Here is an 18,360-nt window from a genome sequence, read left to right as displayed (position 1 = left end):
CGCGTGAAGAAAAAAACGGTAACTAGCAAGGATTTAAAACGCATGCAAATAATGAACTGCAATGTAACGTGAGCTTAACCCTACTGTCTCTTTTCAAAGGCAGACTGTAAAGATTTTAATGTTGAGTCAAACTGAATATTTAATTTGACTCATTTATATTTTTATTAAAAAAGATGTTAAAAGATGCAAAAACAGGCTGAAAAAAAAGACTAAAAATTACTTTTAGAAATGGAAGTAGATTTTTAATGATAACTCTTAGACTTTAGGCTGCATTTATTTGGTGCAGTAAAAACAATAATATTCTGTATTATTATTATTATTATTTCTATTTCTAATTAAATTAACTTTTTCATTTTAATTAATTGCGTATTATTAAATATATTAAAATGTCTTATATTTTAATTAAAATAATTTAATTAATATTTTATTAAAATAAAATCTATATTTTCAGCATCATTACTTCAGTGTCACATGATCCTTCAGAAATCATTCTAATACACTGATATGCTTATTATCAATGTAGAAAACAGTACTGCTTTATATTTCGGTGGAAAATGTGATACATTTTTTCACGATATAGAAATGAAAGTTCAAAAGAAAAGCGTTTATTTGAAATGTAATTTATTTTTAGCTTTATAAATGTCGTTGTTGTCACTTTTAATTAATTCATGTTAATTAATTCGTGATTCGTGTTAATTAATTTTACTTTGCTAAGTAAAATTATACATATAAAAAAAAAAATTCTGACCCCAAACTTAATTGACCCTCTTATTTACACACACATACACATAAATGATGCCAAATCATGGGTCAGAGTTTTTCTTTCCATTACTAATGTTCCCTGAATCATTAAAAATGTTGTTTTTTCCTCCTCACCGTCATAAATATTCATGAAATTTGACACCAAACTCCAGTGCACATTATCTTTCCTATCATTGTCTGTTTACTTTTGATGATGCCAGCGTGTTTTACACATGCAGCTAAGTTTAGAAGCGTCTCCTGTTTAGACTCAGACCAGTTTCACAAAGGCCACATTTAAAATATAATATGAGCAAAAAACTGGTTGTGTTCCAGTGTGAGCATTTCTGCTTGCACCATGAACATTGCCAAACTGTGAGCGAGCAATGTGAACAGGTGCATGATTGTGGCGAGTGAGTAAAACAAGAGTGAATTAACTATCTGGCCTGACAGGTACTGCACTTCCTCATAGGGGTGTGTGTGTGTGTGTGTGTGTGTGTGTGTGTGTGTGTGTGTGTGTGTGTGTGTGTGTGTGTGTGTGTGTGTGTGTGTGTGTTTAAACATCACACACACTAAGAACAATAGAGGCTTTGATAGCCATTAGGTATGTGTGTTTGTGTGTGTAACTGCTGTAGCTGCCCCGCAGGCACTGTTGGAGTCAACGTTGTGAACTCAGGGAAGGTTCATGTTTGGATTGTGCAATACGAACGCAATGACTTTAGTCTCCAGATCCCTTAAAGCTAATTACTTGAACTTAAATGGCAGAAACACCTGAATGCGATTCGATACAAAAGAGCTGAATTAGATCTAACTTAATCAACATCATGTTGCATACATTAGAGTTGTGGTGACTGTGTCAGTGAGTTTGCAGCACAGATGTTTCTTTGACATCCGCGATAGAGCCACTGTCTGGCCTTAGCTAGTCGTATCCTCTTATGCCTGCTACAGACTGTGCGATTTCGGCAATCCTACGAGATCATTACAAATCACACTGTACGACATGGATATATTAAACTTTGGTACAACATGTATGTAGGCTGTATGGTGGTGACACCTATTGAATTGAAGGCTATGATGCGAGATTGTACAGAAGAATAAAATGTCATCAGTGTGTGCTAGTGGTAAAAAAAAGAGCAAGATGAATCACATTTTGGAAATTGTGATTTTATGTAAGAGAAAGAGGAGAATATTCATTTAGGAGCCAGAAACTGCTTCGATTGGTCATCTTTCGTCTGGGAAAGATTAAAATCGTACAATGTGTATGGGGCATTATATGTAGGATTTAACGCCACATGGGTTTAGGGGGGGGGTCACATTGACCTGAAGAGTTTCCCCCATATACAGTGAGTATGAAAAGTATTCAGACCCCTTAAATGTTTCACTCTTTGTTATATTGCAGCCATTTGCAATATAACAAGTTACATTTTTTTTTGTTCTCATTAATGTACACACAGCACCCCATATTGACCGAAAACACAGAATTGTTGACATTTTTGCAGATTTATTAAAAAGAAAACCCAAAATATCACATGTTCCTAAGTATTCAGGCTCAGTATTTAGTAGAAGCACCCTTTTGATCTAATACAGCCATGAGTCTTTTTGGAAACGAAAACAAGTTTTTCACACCTGGATTTGGGGATCCTCTGCCATTCCTCCTGCAGATCCTCTCCAGTTCTGTCAGGTCGGATGGTAAACGTTGGTGGACAGTCATTTTCAGGTCTCTCCAGAGATGCTCAATTGGGTTCAAGTCAGGGCTCTGGCTGGGCCGTTCAAGAACAGTCACGGAGTTGTTGTGAAGCCACTCCTTCGTTATTTTAGCTGTGTGCTTAGGGTCATTGTCTTCTTGGAAAGTGAACCTTTGGCCCAGTCTAAGGTCTTGAGCACTCTGAAGAAGGTTTTCATCTTGAAAATTCCGTCTGCATTCATCTTTCCCTCGATTTCAACCAGTCGCCCTGTCCCTTCAGCTGAAAAACACCCCCACAGCATGATGCTGCCACCACCATGCACCCCTGTATGCCCATATGGGGTGCTGTGTGTACATTAATGAGAAAAAAATTAACTTAAAAGATTTTAGCCGATGGCTGCCATATAACAAAATGTGAAAAAATGTAAGGGGGAAACGGAAAATACTTTCCGTACCCACTGTATGTCATGAACCAAGTGACGTTTAAAGGTGCTTACATGACGCGAACAAGGGATAAGGGAGGTACAATAACTTTATATACTGAGTGTATACTGGATATGGTTAATGTGTTAATCACTAGGTCACAGCTCAGTATGTAGGCTATATATTTTGATATCTATAAGTAATATTTGTTAATGAGTCTTTTACAAATTGTTTGGTCCTCAGGAATTCATATGTGAGACTTAGGCACTTGTGCACCAATACATGGGTCCACAGCACCAACAACCCCATCGACAAAGAGGAGGAGAAGCCAGTTATGTTACGGGTAGGTGTTGAACAAATAATCTGATTTATTGTCTGAATTATTGTTTTAGCACCTGTTGAAATAATAATAATAATAACAACTATTATTATTATTGCTCTTGGTATTATATTTTAAACAAAATAGTTTGTCTTTACCGCAAGTTTAATGTTTTTTTTTAACTTCACTAGACAAATGTGTGCCACTCAAACCAGAAACAGATTAAAAATGTTTATAAAATAATAGATGTCATCTTCAACATTACATTGCTCATTGTATCCATTGGTTCCATTGCACTCAATTACAGTTTGTTTTCCCTTCCAGATTGGCACATCACCTGTCAAAGAAGATAAAGAGGCCTTCGCCATTGTGCCAGTTCCTCCAGCTGAGGTGAGGGACCTAGACTTTGCCAACGATGCCAGTAAAGTGTTGGCATCCATCGCTGGCAAACTGGAGAAGGGCACAATCACCCAGAATGAAAGAAGGTACAACCATGAGACTTTCTCGAAAAGGAGTGTGCTTGGGAAAGTGCTTTAGTGACCCCTCACTAAATACTCTGCTGCGACCTCAGTTGACTCGTAACGCTGTTTTAATGTAGCAATTGATTCTGGTGTACTAATTCTGTGTGGACACTATTCAAGAGGCGATTTAAGCATTGCTTATTGCTTATATATAACATTTTCCGCCACTTCAAGTGGAAAATTAAAGATTTTGCCACTGATAGGAGTTTAACCTGACATTTTAATTACCATGACATTCTTTTCTCTGTTTATTCCATAGGTTTGTCACTAAGCTTCTGGAGGACCTTGTGTTTTTTGTGGTGGACATTCCCAACAATGGACAGGATGTGTTGGAGATCATGGTCAATAAACCCAACCGTGAACGGCAGAAACTCATGAGAGAACAGAACATCTTGAAACAAGTAGGATTTTCTTCAGTCCCTCACATTTCACCACTAAGAGTGCTTAAAAAACATGTCCTTCACCTCTACATTTTTAACAAAATATTCCACAGAAACCAGATATGATGGATTTAAGAACATCTTCAATCATGATTTAAATGTATCTGGGTGTTATTGATACATCAGAAGTAGTATTCATTCTCCATCAATAGATCTTCAAGCTGCTTCAGGCCCCATTCACAGACAGCGGTGATGGTCCCATGTTGCGTCTGGAGGAGCTGAGTGACCAGAGACACGCTCCCTTCAGGCACATCTGCAGGCTGTGCTACCGTGTGCTGCGACATTCACAGCAGGACTACAGGAAGAACCAGGTGGGTCTGCACAAACACCAGCCGAAATGGAAGTTCAACCTTAGACCTCATAAAGTTGTGCATCTCATTATCATCTCAAAGTTTTAGTGCTTCCCATGTTGATTTGTTTGTTCTCTGAAGCCATGTTGATATGATTAACCTTCATATATTGTTCATTTCCGGTTTGTTAACCCCTAACAGTTTTGGACATAGGATCAAACTGTTAGGGGTTAACAGGTTAAAGGTGCACTATGTAGGATTTTTGCAGTAAAATATCTAAAAACCACCAGGCCAGTGTTATATACTGTGTTCAGTTGAGTTCTTACAATATCCCAAATGTTTCCAACTATTTGTAAATTGTACGAAAATTGTTATTTTAACCAATGACCCAGGACACCTGAGGGAGTCGCCTGTCAATTGCGTCATATCTGCGTTACCCTCGGTTTCCGGTTTTATTTTGGCAGAAACATTTTACTCTTAGCAGGGTGAACAAGTGTCACAGCAGCCACTGAGCGAACGCACAGATTAACGTCATAACATCATTTTAAACACTTAAATGTATCTAATATCATAAACAGAGCTGCATTACCTCATACTCAAGACCAGAAAAGCGGAAATAGCGCCAGTGGCAGTGTCCCTTCATAATAAATGTCCCTGTGCTCACGAGCTGTGTGTTGCGTAACAATCTCTCCAGCAGCCTTGCTTAGCTTCTTCAGCACTCAGTTCTGCTATGTTAATAACCGCATCCATGAACATGACTTCTCCAGTTGTGAGAAATAGGACTCGGTTTTTAGGTTCAATATGAATAGGGTCAATTTTCAGATTTATGCGGGATAAAAAAAATGCATTTAATTTATATATATATATATATATATATATATATATATATATATATATATATATATATATATATATATATATATATATATATATATATATATATATATGCTAAATCTTCTGCAGCTGAGATGCAGGAAACCCTGTTTTTTAACTATGGAAAATGCGTTCTTTGGCCCTGTTTACACCTGGTATTAAGATGGGTTTTGGTCGATCGGATCCCAAGTTGACCACGCTAAAAGCAGGTGTAAATGGGATAAAATGTTTTGAGCTTGTCCACTTTTGACCACTTCTAAAGGTGGTTGAAAACACATTTGATCAGATTGCTTTCGTAGTGGAAATGCACATGTGGTCCAATGCATTCATAAAGCATGAAACGTTGCCTACTGACCTAACGTTTTAACATTATGGGAAGCGTGCTAGGCAGATGGGATTTAAAATTTCGCAGCTGGAGACCCAAGTTAGGTCTGAAGAGAAAAGAAGTACCAAGTCACATTCATATGTAAATAGCGTGAGCTTATTTTGTCCATTAGATCGAAAGATGTGCAAAAAAATACCTTGTAGACCCTCGAAGAAATCAGGACAGAAGTAGTTGAAAGTGGACAGAAGAGATGAATGTAACACCAGGTGTGAATGGGTGTAAAAAGGTATGTGTATCTTAAAGGGATAGTTCACTTTAAAATGAAAATTCTGTCATCCTTTACTCACCCTCAAGTTGTTTCAAACCTGTATGAATTTCTTTCTTCAGCTGAACACAAGGGAAGATATTATGAAGAATGTCAGTAACCAAACAGGTAACTGGAGCCATTGACTTCCATAGTATTTTTTTTTCCTACTATGGAAGTCAATGGCTCCAGTTACCTGTTTGGTTACTGACATTCTTCAAAATATCTTCCCTTGTGTTCAGCTGAAGAAAGAAATTCATACAGGTTTGAAACAACTTAAGGGTGAGTAAAGGATGACAGAATTTTCATTTTAAAGTGTACTATCCCTTTAAAGGCCCACTGAAGTGCCTTGAAACGCGCCGCATTATTCAACGTGTTGACGTAATTTCTCCTGAAACAGCTTCAGCTGTTAGCAGCTCCTCCCCTTTTTTGAAACGGCCAATAGAGTTTTGTTAATATACAGTTTGACTAGAGCGCAAGAGTGGACCTTTCACTGTTTGGTAAAGCCAGTTTCCTCTAACACTGTTAACCATCATAATCTCCTCCATATCGCTTTAAAATGCAGCATTCTGTGCAGAATTCAAATGGGTCGATATGTTTGTTGTCTGCACCGACTCGCGCATATGATCCGCGCTGCGCTCTCGTGTCTGTAGTCTAAATTTAGACCAGAGCCGTTGGGGTGTGTGCGCTGCTGCGGTGTGTGAAACTAACGTGAAAACAGACTTTATTCGCCTCAAATGAAAGCATATTTACACAGAACGTTTCCTATCACATATATAGTGTGCTATGTGCCTTTCACCATGTAGAAATTAGTAAATGTGTGTTAACAACTGACCGATTTCAGCCACGGCTTCAGCAGTGTAGGGGGCGGGCTTTACATTCTAGAGAGCATTTTGATTGGACAGAAGATTTGACGAGAAAGTAATGTCTGCGATGATGTCACCAAAATCTGAGATTCGTTTTAACGGAAGTGGGAGACTGTACATTTTGAATGCTTAAATCTCTTAAATGCAAATTTTGTCATAGTTTTGGAACATACCAGCTTATTCATAACTTTAAGGCTAACACAGTCATACTAAAAGCTTAAAAACTTAAATTTTACAATACAGGTCAACTCTGTTATGACTAAAAGTTTGCTAAGGAGTATTTCCTTCTAAAGCAAGATGGTATTTGACTCTGGTAAGCATATGCATAGCAGACTGGTGCGAGTGGCCTTGGATGGAAACATGTTTAGTGAATTATGGGTGAAGTTTCCCTACCTAGTCAGGTAGCACTGATTTCAGTGTTTATTTTTTTTATCCTTTTTGCCTTCTGACTGTATAGTCAGTCAAGTTTTACAGAAAGCCCCTGTTGTCAGTGGTGAAGTACCCCTTTAAATTTGGCTTGCTTTCTTTTTGATTCTCTCAGATATATTCATGAATTTCAAGATATTATCTGTTCCTGCAGGCATGATTGTGACTTCCTGTGGTTTACACCTCTCTAATGAATGCTTTTTAAGCTCTTGAAACATTTTAGTAGCTATATGTAATGCCAACTTAACTCAAACTTTTAACCGGAACTTAAAGTTTCAAAATTCTGTAAAACATAATTGTATATTGTTGTTAATGCAATAGCCAGTTTTATTAATTAAACATATTTAATACATTTAGTTTTATTTAACATTGTTTATTTATTCAATCTGGCAGAGGAAGTGCTCATGTTCACCCACTCATGCACTCTCACTTATGCAAATGCAAACTTTGCAAGTACATCCATAATGTGCTGGGGGACATTTGTTTTAGAAAATTATTATAAAACAAGATGCTAAATTAAATTATTTAGCATTTTCTATACACACACACACACACACACACACACACACACACACACACACACACACACACACACACACACACACACACACACACACACGAATAGAAATAGCTAAATAATTTAAATATTTTAATCTATTAACAGCAGTGTTATTTTATATTAATTTATATACTATTATACAATTATAGTTTTGCTGTTAATATTTTGAATTCTATTTTGTTTTTATAATTTTTTTTCTTTTTATGTAAAGCTTTAGTATTTTATTTGTGTTTTTTTCCTTTTTAATTATTAATAATTTAAAATACTGTATGTCTATATAGTTTTAATACGTTTTCGTTTCGTTTATTTAGTACGTTGACTTTCAATTAAAATGAGAAATGTTGGCTTGGCAGTCAGCTGAATCAGCTTTTTGAAGTAATGAGTTGTATGATTTTAGTTTTAGTTACCAATAAACATTTAGTCATTTAGCTGTCACTTTCATCTAAATCAAACCGTACATGTGCCCAATAACAATCCCTGTGGGGCTTTAACCTATAGACTATATCGGCCATCCTTGAATGTGTATTAAATTAAAATCCAAAAGAGAATGGGGGACAGGTATGCTGTATGAAAGAACGGAATGAGTCACTTTGTCCCTTTTGTGCCCTTTGTCCAGGAATACATCGCCAAGCAGTTCCGCTTCATGCAGAAACAGATCGGCTATGACGTGTTGGCTGAGGATACGATAACGGCCCTCCTCCACAACAACCGCAAACTCTTAGAGAAGCACATCACGGCGGCAGAAATTGACACATTTGTCAGCCTTGTGAGGAAAAACCGTGAACCAAGGTGGGAGAGAGTGTACTGTAAAGATAAAAATGCTTTTCTATCCCAAAGTTTGAGAGCAGCACTTTTTTGTGCTGCTATACTATACAAGTAACAAGATACTAGATAGATAAAAGTCTGGAATGTTTCAGTGGGTAACTTTATTTCAATGGTCCACTTCTACTAACTATAAGTAACTTTGCATGTCAATTAACTCTCATTAGAGAATTAGTTGATGGTCTTCTAACACTTTATTGTAAGGGCCCTTTAATCTTTAGACTTTATTCTACTAACCTGAACCCTAACACCTAACCCTAAAGCCGCGTGTCCACCAAAGTTTTTTCATCCAGTTGAAAACGCTAGGCGCTCTGCTGAAAACGCCTTGCTGTGAGCGCTTAAGAGCGTTTTGGCAGGCAGCGTTTTTTTTTCCTTAGTTGAGACTCTTATAAAGGAAATCCGCGGAAGTCTTTCTAATTTCACAGGGAGTTTGTTTCTGTATTGATTCTATATAAAATTGCAGATACAGTGTAAAGTATTTGCTCTGGCTCTTGTTTTAAATCATTTTGTTCCGTTATTATTGCTTGTTGTCATCTGTTGACAGCGTGAAAAAAACGCTTTGGTGGACACACGGCCTAACCTAACAGTCTACTAATAATCTAATAAAAGTTTGTTGACATGTAGTTGCAGTTGTTGTTGTGTTTATGTTCAGGTTTCTGGACTACCTGTCTGATCTGTGTGTGTCCATGAACAAGTCCATCCCAGTAACACAGGAGCTGATCTGCAACGCGGTGCTGAACCCCGCCAATGCTGACATCCTTATCGAGACCAAGTGAGACATTTTGTCGTGAACAGAACAATGTAAAAGAGAATGTAACCCTGAATGCAGGTTCACAATATTTCTTTGTGGAATTATTATATTCTGAGATTAAGTTTATTTTTCAAATTAGTTTTATTTTTATTTAATATAATGTTAAAGGGTTAGTTCACCCAAAAATGAAATTTCTCTCATTATTTACTTACCCTAATGTCGTTCGACATCCATAAGACCTCCGTTTATCTTCGGAACACAAATGAAGATATTTGTGTTGAAATCCGATGGCTCAGAAAGGCCTTCACACCAATGCAATTTCCTCTCTCAAGAACAGAGATGGGCCGAATTCAAAACAAAGTTTCGAACATTATAAATCAGCGTATTGATTCATGATTTGGATCACCTGTCAAACTGCCAAACTGCTGAAATGAATTGACTTCGGCGATCCGAATCATGAATCGATACGCTGATTCATAACGTTCGATACTTTGTTTTGAAATCAGCCCATTAACTATATAAGTCATTTCGTTTTAAAAACTATTCTCGTCACTTCATAAAATGATTGTAAAGCCACTGTAGTGAGATGGGCTTTGTAATGATGTCTGTAGTGCCTTTATGGGTCTTGAAAGAGGAAATGACATTGGTGTCAATGAAGGCCTTTCTGAGTCATCGGATTTCAACAAAAATTGTTGATTGAAATCTTCATTTGAGGTCTTACGGGTGTCGAACGACATTAGGATAAGTAATTAATGGGAGAATTTTCATTTTGGGTGAACTAACCCTTTAATATACACTGTGGTCGGTAAAGTTTTTAAATAAATGTTTTTGTATTAAAAAATGTTAATAAGTCTCTTATGCTCACAAAGGTGGCATTTATTTGATCATATTTATGATGTATTTTAAAATGTAATTCATTCCTGGGATGAAAATCTGAAGTTTTTTTATATACATGCATATATATATATATATATATATATATATATATATATATATATATATATATATATATATATATATATATATATATATATATATATATATATATATATATATATATATGCTTTGCAGCTTTTGCAAATTACTGATCCTGAACTTTTTAATATTATTTATTATTACAGTCTTAGGTCACACTTAAGAAGTACTAAGCAATGCTTTGAAAATGCTACACTGGATAATCTGATTTACAAGTGACCTTTAAATCAATTAAATGCAGTGTCTAAATCTGTGTCTAAGGACTAAGGACATGTAATAGGTTTCACATGAATTTAAAATGAAAAAACATCATGAAAATGAACACTGACACATTGTAAATGTACAAATTGTTCCAAATTATTTGGACCTTTTTGACATGCGAGGTCATAAGAGTTGTTTGTTGCTAGTTCCATTTTAAAAGTCTTTATTTCTCTCTCTCGCCTCAGGCTGGTGCTGTCTCGGTTTGAGGTCGAGTCTGGAGAGGGTCCGGTGGAGTCAGAGGAGGATGAGGAGGAGGTGTGGTTGTTTTGGAAGGACAGCGCTAAGGAGATAAAGAGTAAGAGCGTCAGAGAGCTAGCACAGGATGCCAAAGAAGGACAGAAAGAGGACCTGGAGATCATTAGCTACTACAGGTCAGCCTAATAAGGGCAAAACCCCAAAACTGACATAATTTATTCAATAGTTTCAAGTGCAAAGTGGTATAAAACCAAATCAAAACTTCTCTCAGTAACCTACTCTCCGGGTTCATTTCCTCCTTAGATACCAACTGAATCTGTTTGCACGAATGTGTTTGGACCGCCAGTACCTGGCCATTGAGAAGATATCGGGCCAGCTGGATGTGGACTTGATCCTCCGCTGCATGTCGGATGAAGACCTGCCGTATGACCTCCGTGCCTCGTTCTGCCGACTGATGCTTCACATGCACGTGGACCGTGACCCGCAGGAACAGGTCATGCCTGTGAAATATGCCAGGCTGTGGTCCGAGATCCCATCCAAAATCGCTATTGATGAGTATGTTGTACAGTGTAATACACGGGCAGTTGACAAATAAGCAGTAAAAATGCTTCTGTATGTTATGCAGTGTGAAGTCTGATGTTTGAGAAACCAAACTGTCACTAACAGATGTCACTAACTATCAATTCTTTCACTGTTGTTTGAACATTTTTACTGATTCCATGGTGTGACAGAAAAAAATTAAGAATATAGAGGTGTTGCACCAAAGGACAACAGGAATTAACACTTTTAAAGTGATTCCAAAAAAGTTAAAGAGGTGATGATTTGAGAAATCAACTTTCCCTTTAGCTTTTGATATATAAAAGGTCATGGTAATATAAGATTATCCTGTAAGTTTCAGAGCTGAAAACGTCCTTGTTAGTCAAAGAAAAGCTTTTATAGACACCGGGCTCAGAAACGATCGCGTCTGCATCTTGACGTCATCTGTTGCGAAACATCGCCTCTACAGAATAATAAGCACGTGTAGTTCAGTAGCCCCGCCCACTGACTCATGGAGCCGCTCGGATCACGCTAGCCAGCAGCAATAAACATGCAGAAGAAGATAGCAAGATATTGCGCTTTTCCTGGTTGTGGAAAAACACAGTCACTGTAAATAAGCGTCCATGGGATCCTAATTTTAGGAACAATCATTTGAATATACTCGAGGGTTTCTACTGATATAAAGCCATATGCTAATCGCTCAAGTAACCCTTTAATGAAGTTCCAGCTCATGTGGGGAAGATTGTAAGTGTGTTCGCTTCATTTCACTGAGGAATCGTTTGTGAACAAGTCTCCGGTCGATTCTGGATTTGCAGACATATTGAGATTAAAACACAATGTTGTGCCTTGTGTGTCTTTTTTATATGTAGTAGTAGTAGTCCGGGGGCTGTGTGTTTACCAGATGGGCTACAAAAATGTACACCCGTCGGCAGAAATTCTTTCTTGATCTGGTTGCGCACGTGTGTGCGTGCGCGCTCAGTTCACACTTATATCGACCGATCCTGGGGGCCATGTAATACAGAAATAATATTCCAATCAATCGCGGGTGGATGAGAAATAAATCATTGTGTTGGCTTGATAAAGACGTTTACGAGCCCTGTGGTCGAGAGAATCTTTGCAGTTACCACTTTCAAAATAATCTCTCCCTCATGTGAACTGAACTGACTGGGGAGCTGAAGTTAAATATGCAAATCTTCTCCAATCCTAGCCGTGGGCGTTTCCAAGTCTCCAGTGCGGCACGCCCATCCAAACCAGCGTTCAGAAGACAGTGTAGAAAATAGCCTATTACTTATTAGTTATGATATTTTTGAATGTAAAAACCACTCAATCATCATTCGTTGACCTCAGACAACAGTATAAAAAAGGAAAAAAACCCGTTCATGACACCTTTACATTTTTGGACAATTCTGAGACAAAATCTTAACATGTGCACATGTCATGACCTTCACAGTAACATGCCCTTGAATGGGGTCCTTCAACTAATTAAACTTGTCAGTGGAATTTCCCAATATAAAATCAGGATGTGGTGTCACACCGGAGGACATGCTTTTAGTGACAAAATGTATCAAGTTCCTACACTTTTAGAAATATATGGACACAATAAAATGATTGTCATTTCCTAAAATAGACACTTGTAAAATGATGCTATGCTAAAGTATGTTATTTATTAACATTTTGTATGCTTTTCTTTTTAATTTATAAAAGTTGTAATTTGTTGAACCATGATAGTCGCACCATAGGACAATTTTGAGATTTGGCTCAAAAATGTATAAAAAAATCTAAAGACAACAGGTCCATGTAAGACAAATAAATGTTAAACCATTTACTGCATTTTAAAGGGTTAGTTCACCTAAGAATGAATATGTGATGTGTATCTGCTTACCCCCAGGACATCCAAGTTGTAGGTGTGTTTGTTTCTTCAGTAGAACACAAATGAAGATTTTTAGCTCCAACCGTTGCTCGTATAATGCATGTCACTGGGGTGTATTTTTATGAGAGCCACTGTGAGAGTAACCAACTCAGAAATAGGAATTCATGTTGAACCCTGCAGCTTGTGACGATACATTGATGTCTTAAGACAGAAAATGATCGGTTTGTGTGAGAAACCGAAAAGTATTTATATAATTTTTGATCTCAAATATGTACATTAGCCGTCCCCGCACCATCATTGCCTGTAAGTGAGGTCAAGTTGCATAATATATGGCGTAGAGATACGTGCAAGAGATCACTTATGGCGCTTGTATCCCATTGAGATTATACGGCGATCTCTTGTACATTTAACCGCACTTGCCGGAAGTGATGGCACGCTAGCGGCTTTTAAACATAGTATTGTATTTGAGGTAAAAAATGATATAAATGCTGTTCGGTTTCTCTCTCAAACCGATCGTTTCGTGTCTTAAGACATCAGTTGTATCGGCCTGAGCTGCTGTGTTTAATATGGATTCAAATGTCTGTGTTTTTTACCCCCGTAGTGGCTCTCATAAAATAACACCCCATTTACATGTATCATACGAGCAGCGGTTGGAGCTAAAAATCTTAATTTGTGTTCTACTGAAGAAACAAACACACCTACCTCTTGGATGCCCCGGGGTAAGCAGATTAAACTCATATTTTCATATTTTTGGGTGAACAAACCCTTTAAATGAAGACAGTACTATTTATATACATTTTTATCTTGTGTGACAGTGAAAATGTCACGTCAATAACACACACACAGATTTATGTTGTTATTTTTTGTCTCTACCAGAGAAAAATGGTTGATTTAATGTTGTCTTTTTGTTTTAGTTATGATAACGATGGAACCAGCAGAGACGAGATAAAGGAACGCTTTGCACTCACGATGGACTTTGTGGAGAACTACCTCAGAGATGTGGTTTGTCAAAACATTCCTTTCTCTGATAAAGAGAAAAACAAACTCACTTTTGAGGTAAGCAACTCATCTAGCATGCAAGCGTGAGAAACGTGGGTCGTTTTAGACGTGGCTAATCTGTCTTTTTTTTTTTAAGGTTGTGAATTTAGCAAGAAACCTCATTTACTTTGGCTTTTACAACTTCAGCGACTTGTTGCGTTTGACCAAGATCCTTTTGTCCATTTTGGACTGCGTTCACGTCAGCACTATCTATCCCATCAACAAAATGGAAAAAGGAGACGAGTCCAAAAGTAAATCTACTCAATCTTTTTTCTCTTATTATAACAGTTTGAGTCTACAGAACAGAAAGCTAAACATCCTTTGTTGGTCCTGCTATTGACATGCAAACAATAATTAGGGCACCAAATGTAAAAGAAGAAATTTCTGATCAGAAGTTTTAACACTTTGTTGGTTATGTTTCTCTCAGGTAGCAATGTAATGAAATCTATCCATGGCGTTGGGGAGCTGATGACTCAGGTGGTCCTAAGAGGGGGTGGATTCTTACCCACAACCCCCACAACCCCCCCAGATGGTGATGTTGTTAAGACCCAGACAGAACCAGAGAAGGAAGACATTCTGGTGATGGACACTAAACTAAAGATCATAGAAATCCTACAGGTAATTAAAAACATCATTAAAGGGGTGTTATCATAGACTGTAAAAAAATATGGACGTAGTGTCCGTGATGTCACCCATAGGATTCTGAAGAGCAGTTTTATAGTGTAAAGTGGAGACGAGCTGGCCGTCGCCATCTTGGCAGCGTGTCATCTCATGCTGGAATAACAGAAAATGGGCAAAGAGGCGGAACGTGGGCGGAGCTGAGGTGACGCCATGACTAACAGACAGCGGATAAATGGCTATCCACCTGTAAATCAGTGGCCATGCCCTTAATTATGCAGAACTTTAAGGCTTTATAAAATGCAAACGAATGAGTTATAAAAAAATCCACCCCCCTCACAGTTGTCATGAAGGGCAAAATTAGCCATATAGACCAAAACCACAATTTGTACCAGGCTGTAAACATGTTTTTTTCTGCTGTAAAGTTAGGCATTTCAACATGGGGCTCAATGAGATTCTGCTCCCTCCTGGAGCCTGTCCCTAGTGGCCAGTCGAGGAATTGCAGTTTAATTCACTTCCGTATTGGTTTTAACAGAGACTGGGGGAGGTTGCCACTTCGGTGTAACATATATGTAGAATTCAGAGACGCTTGTTATTAGTTATTACACAGCTTACCGTTAAGTGAACTGCTGCCAGAAATGTTTGCTCATACTTACACCTGTGCACACGTAATATACAGTACAAGAGGTGTGGTTCAAAGCCAGATAAACTCAAGTTGGAGTTTTTTAGATCAATATGTGAATGTGCTGCATGCGTTTCTCTTAATAACAAAATAAGCATTATATATTGTGTACTTTATTTTATTTTAGCCCTTTAAAAATATGCAATATATCCAGTATATCCAATCTGAGGAACCAATTAGCTTCACAATTTTTAATGCAAGAAATATTAGAGAACAAATCTGCTTAAAATACTGAACACTGTGTTTTTTTGTTGTTCAGTTTATTCTGAATGTTCGACTGGACTACAGGATCTCCTGCTTGTTGTGCATCTTCAAACGAGAGTTTGACGAGAGCAACATGCAAACGGATGCAACGCCAGCTGCAAATGCAGACGGCCCCAACAGTATCCCAGGTATACAGTATTCCCTAATCACGATCACTTCTGACTTACTCTAAAGATTATGAGAGTGTTTCTGTTTGTTTCATAGCTCTGGATTTTGAAAACATTGAAGAGCAAGCAGAAGGAATATTTGGTGGAAGGTAAGGATTCATTTTTTAAATGAGAATGTGCAAAAGTCTTTGTAAGAGTATGCAAATGTGTAGCTATTTTTCTGAACTCAGCGAGGAGAACACGCCTCTGGATCTTGATGACCATGGTGGCAGAACATTTTTGAGGGTTCTGCTGCACCTTACCATGCATGACTATCCACCGCTTGTGTCTGGAGCGCTACATCTGCTCTTCAGGCACTTCAGTCAGAGACAAGAAGTGCTCATGGCTTTCAAACAGGTATTTAACACAATGACACAAGCTGTCATTTTAAAACTCAGACTAGAAATGGGAAATTTCTTGGCAACTTGTTGGCCCGTTTCTGTTGGTTGATGTTATAATGTATAGTTTAATTTGTATTTTTCTTGCAACTTCCCCATAGGTTCAGCTTTTAGTTACCAGTCAGGATGTAGACAACTACAAGCAGATCAAATCGGACCTTGACCAGCTGCGATCTAATGTGGAAAAATCTGAGCTCTGGGTGTACAAGCGACAGGGTGATGATGGCATGGATGGAGGGGACGGACTCCCGGCAGAGTCTGACCATAAAAAGAAGGTGGTAACATTTATTATTTATGGCATGTCTTTTCTATTTAAGGCTGTCTTCCTTATAGGGGTGACCCCAAATAGTCAAAGATACGATACATCAGTATGCGGAGCTGGATCCGACCACAGTCGAATCTTTGCAGGTGTTATGATCGCATCTGGTGCGGGACCCCTATGAAGGTGCTGAGTGAAAATTGAGCTTGCGCGTATATAATGTGTGCGTCTGGTGTGAGATACCCGAGACGCTGCGCTGAGCTTCGCGTCCAGTGTGTGACCCCCTTTAGGCACAATCGGCTTAAGGACGTGCATGTAAACACACTCAAAGTGTTCTTTTCCTCTCTAGGCAGGGATTCTTTTTAGGTTTATTTATCAAAATGTTCTTTTATACAATTGTGGGATGTTTTGTACTTCGATCGTGGCTTTTAAATGTTATGAGAAAATGTTTTACAAATGTTCATCCACCGCATTACCTTTTATTTAAACCTAAATTAGATCGTCATTGTCAGTTCGTCTGTCAGTTGGCAGGCAGTTTTGGTCGCTTTATTAAAAGTTGTTGCTGTGTGCATTGTGTAAAGGAAAATAAAAATAGTTTGACCTTCCTGCTGACTAGTGTCATACCCCTCCCAACCCTTTCACACACACACAGATGATTCGACTATCAGTCGACCATAGAAAGATTCGACAATTCTGATCGAATGTGTAAATCCTTAGTCGGGGACACCCCTACTTCCTTACATATTGACCCTTATTATTTGTATGAAATAACACATTCACACTGGTTTTATTTACCCTTTGTATGTTTGCTGCTCTTTATATAGAGGGACTCTGGTTCAGACAAAAAAAAGACAGACGGAAATGGCAGTGACAATTACAGAGACGTGAAGGAGGTAAAGTGACATTCACATGCTCATGCACATTCAGCTTTATAAGGTAGCGGTCTGTTGATGTAGGCAAACACCATAAACTCTGGCAAAGCTAAATATGCAGCTAAAGTAGATCCAATTAACCAGCGCTGAAGGAATTAGCACCACATGTAACAGCTTTTGCCGTTTGAGCTGCTTTGATAAAACGTGTCCTTTCACTTCATTTTCTCCTCTTCAGCTCATCATCTGTCTGTCTTTCTCTCTCTAGATCCTCCTGCGTCTTAGCAAGCTGTGTGTGCAGGAAGGACCGTCGGGGAAGAAGAGTAAGAAACAGCAGCAGAGGCTGTTGAGGAACATGGGAGCTCATTCAGTGGTGCTTGAGCTGCTGCAGATCCCTTATGAGAAGGTGCAGTGTATGAGTGTGGTCTAGTGCACTCGAGTCCAATGAGTGTGGCACATGAATTAATGACTCTTAAAATTCAGAATCTGTCAAATCAATGAGAAGCATGCAGCACGACCAGTCTAGTCTGATTCTTAAATGAATGACTCTTGTGAACTGGTTCTTTTTAGTGAATCAAAAAGATGCAACCAAAAGTGAAGCCCAAAAAGTGCATCCATCCATTATAAAAGTGCTCCAGGAGGTAAATTAAGGCCTTCTGAAGAGATGCAATGTGTTTTATAAGAACAATATCCATATTTAAAACTTTATAAAGTTAAATATCTAGCTTCCGGCAAATCGCCTTCTGTATTGAACTTACGAAGAAAGTGTACTGCCTCTCGCAGTTCAAAACGCCTACAGTATGGCTGATGTCATGTGTCGCTCTGGTTACGCTTTTATCGTAAGTTGAAAACGGAAGGCAGTCTGGCGGAAGCAAAATATTTTAGAAGGCCTTTATAAACCTTCTGG

General features: G+C 38.1%; 1 protein-coding gene across 20 annotated transcripts in view; it reads left to right on the top strand.

Annotated features, from left to right (window-relative positions):
- The window catches only part of itpr1b (inositol 1,4,5-trisphosphate receptor, type 1b), a 183,666-nt gene that overhangs the window by 51,209 nt on the left and 114,097 nt on the right, over window positions 1-18,360 (top strand). For all 20 annotated transcript variants that reach the window (XM_067431963.1, XM_067431981.1, XM_067431977.1 and 17 more), the window contains exons 14-30: window positions 3,089-3,188; window positions 3,489-3,649; window positions 3,945-4,086; window positions 4,278-4,436; window positions 8,385-8,557; window positions 9,243-9,362; window positions 10,763-10,948; window positions 11,076-11,327; window positions 14,094-14,235; window positions 14,315-14,468; window positions 14,645-14,835; window positions 15,777-15,909; window positions 15,986-16,037; window positions 16,119-16,284; window positions 16,427-16,600; window positions 17,409-17,477; window positions 17,722-17,859. In XM_067431963.1, coding sequence (XP_067288064.1) covers window positions 3,089-3,188; window positions 3,489-3,649; window positions 3,945-4,086; window positions 4,278-4,436; window positions 8,385-8,557; window positions 9,243-9,362; window positions 10,763-10,948; window positions 11,076-11,327; window positions 14,094-14,235; window positions 14,315-14,468; window positions 14,645-14,835; window positions 15,777-15,909; window positions 15,986-16,037; window positions 16,119-16,284; window positions 16,427-16,600; window positions 17,409-17,477; window positions 17,722-17,859 — 2,512 coding nt within the window. The remainder of the gene's footprint in view (window positions 1-3,088; window positions 3,189-3,488; window positions 3,650-3,944; window positions 4,087-4,277; window positions 4,437-8,384; window positions 8,558-9,242; window positions 9,363-10,762; window positions 10,949-11,075; window positions 11,328-14,093; window positions 14,236-14,314; window positions 14,469-14,644; window positions 14,836-15,776; window positions 15,910-15,985; window positions 16,038-16,118; window positions 16,285-16,426; window positions 16,601-17,408; window positions 17,478-17,721; window positions 17,860-18,360) is intronic.

Source organism: Pseudorasbora parva, chromosome 22, assembly GCF_024679245.1.
Source record: "Pseudorasbora parva isolate DD20220531a chromosome 22, ASM2467924v1, whole genome shotgun sequence".
Classification (NCBI taxonomy): domain Eukaryota; kingdom Metazoa; phylum Chordata; class Actinopteri; order Cypriniformes; family Gobionidae; genus Pseudorasbora; species Pseudorasbora parva.
Note: the sequence above shows the minus strand (reverse complement) of the source record. Positions and strands in the feature narration are given on the sequence as shown.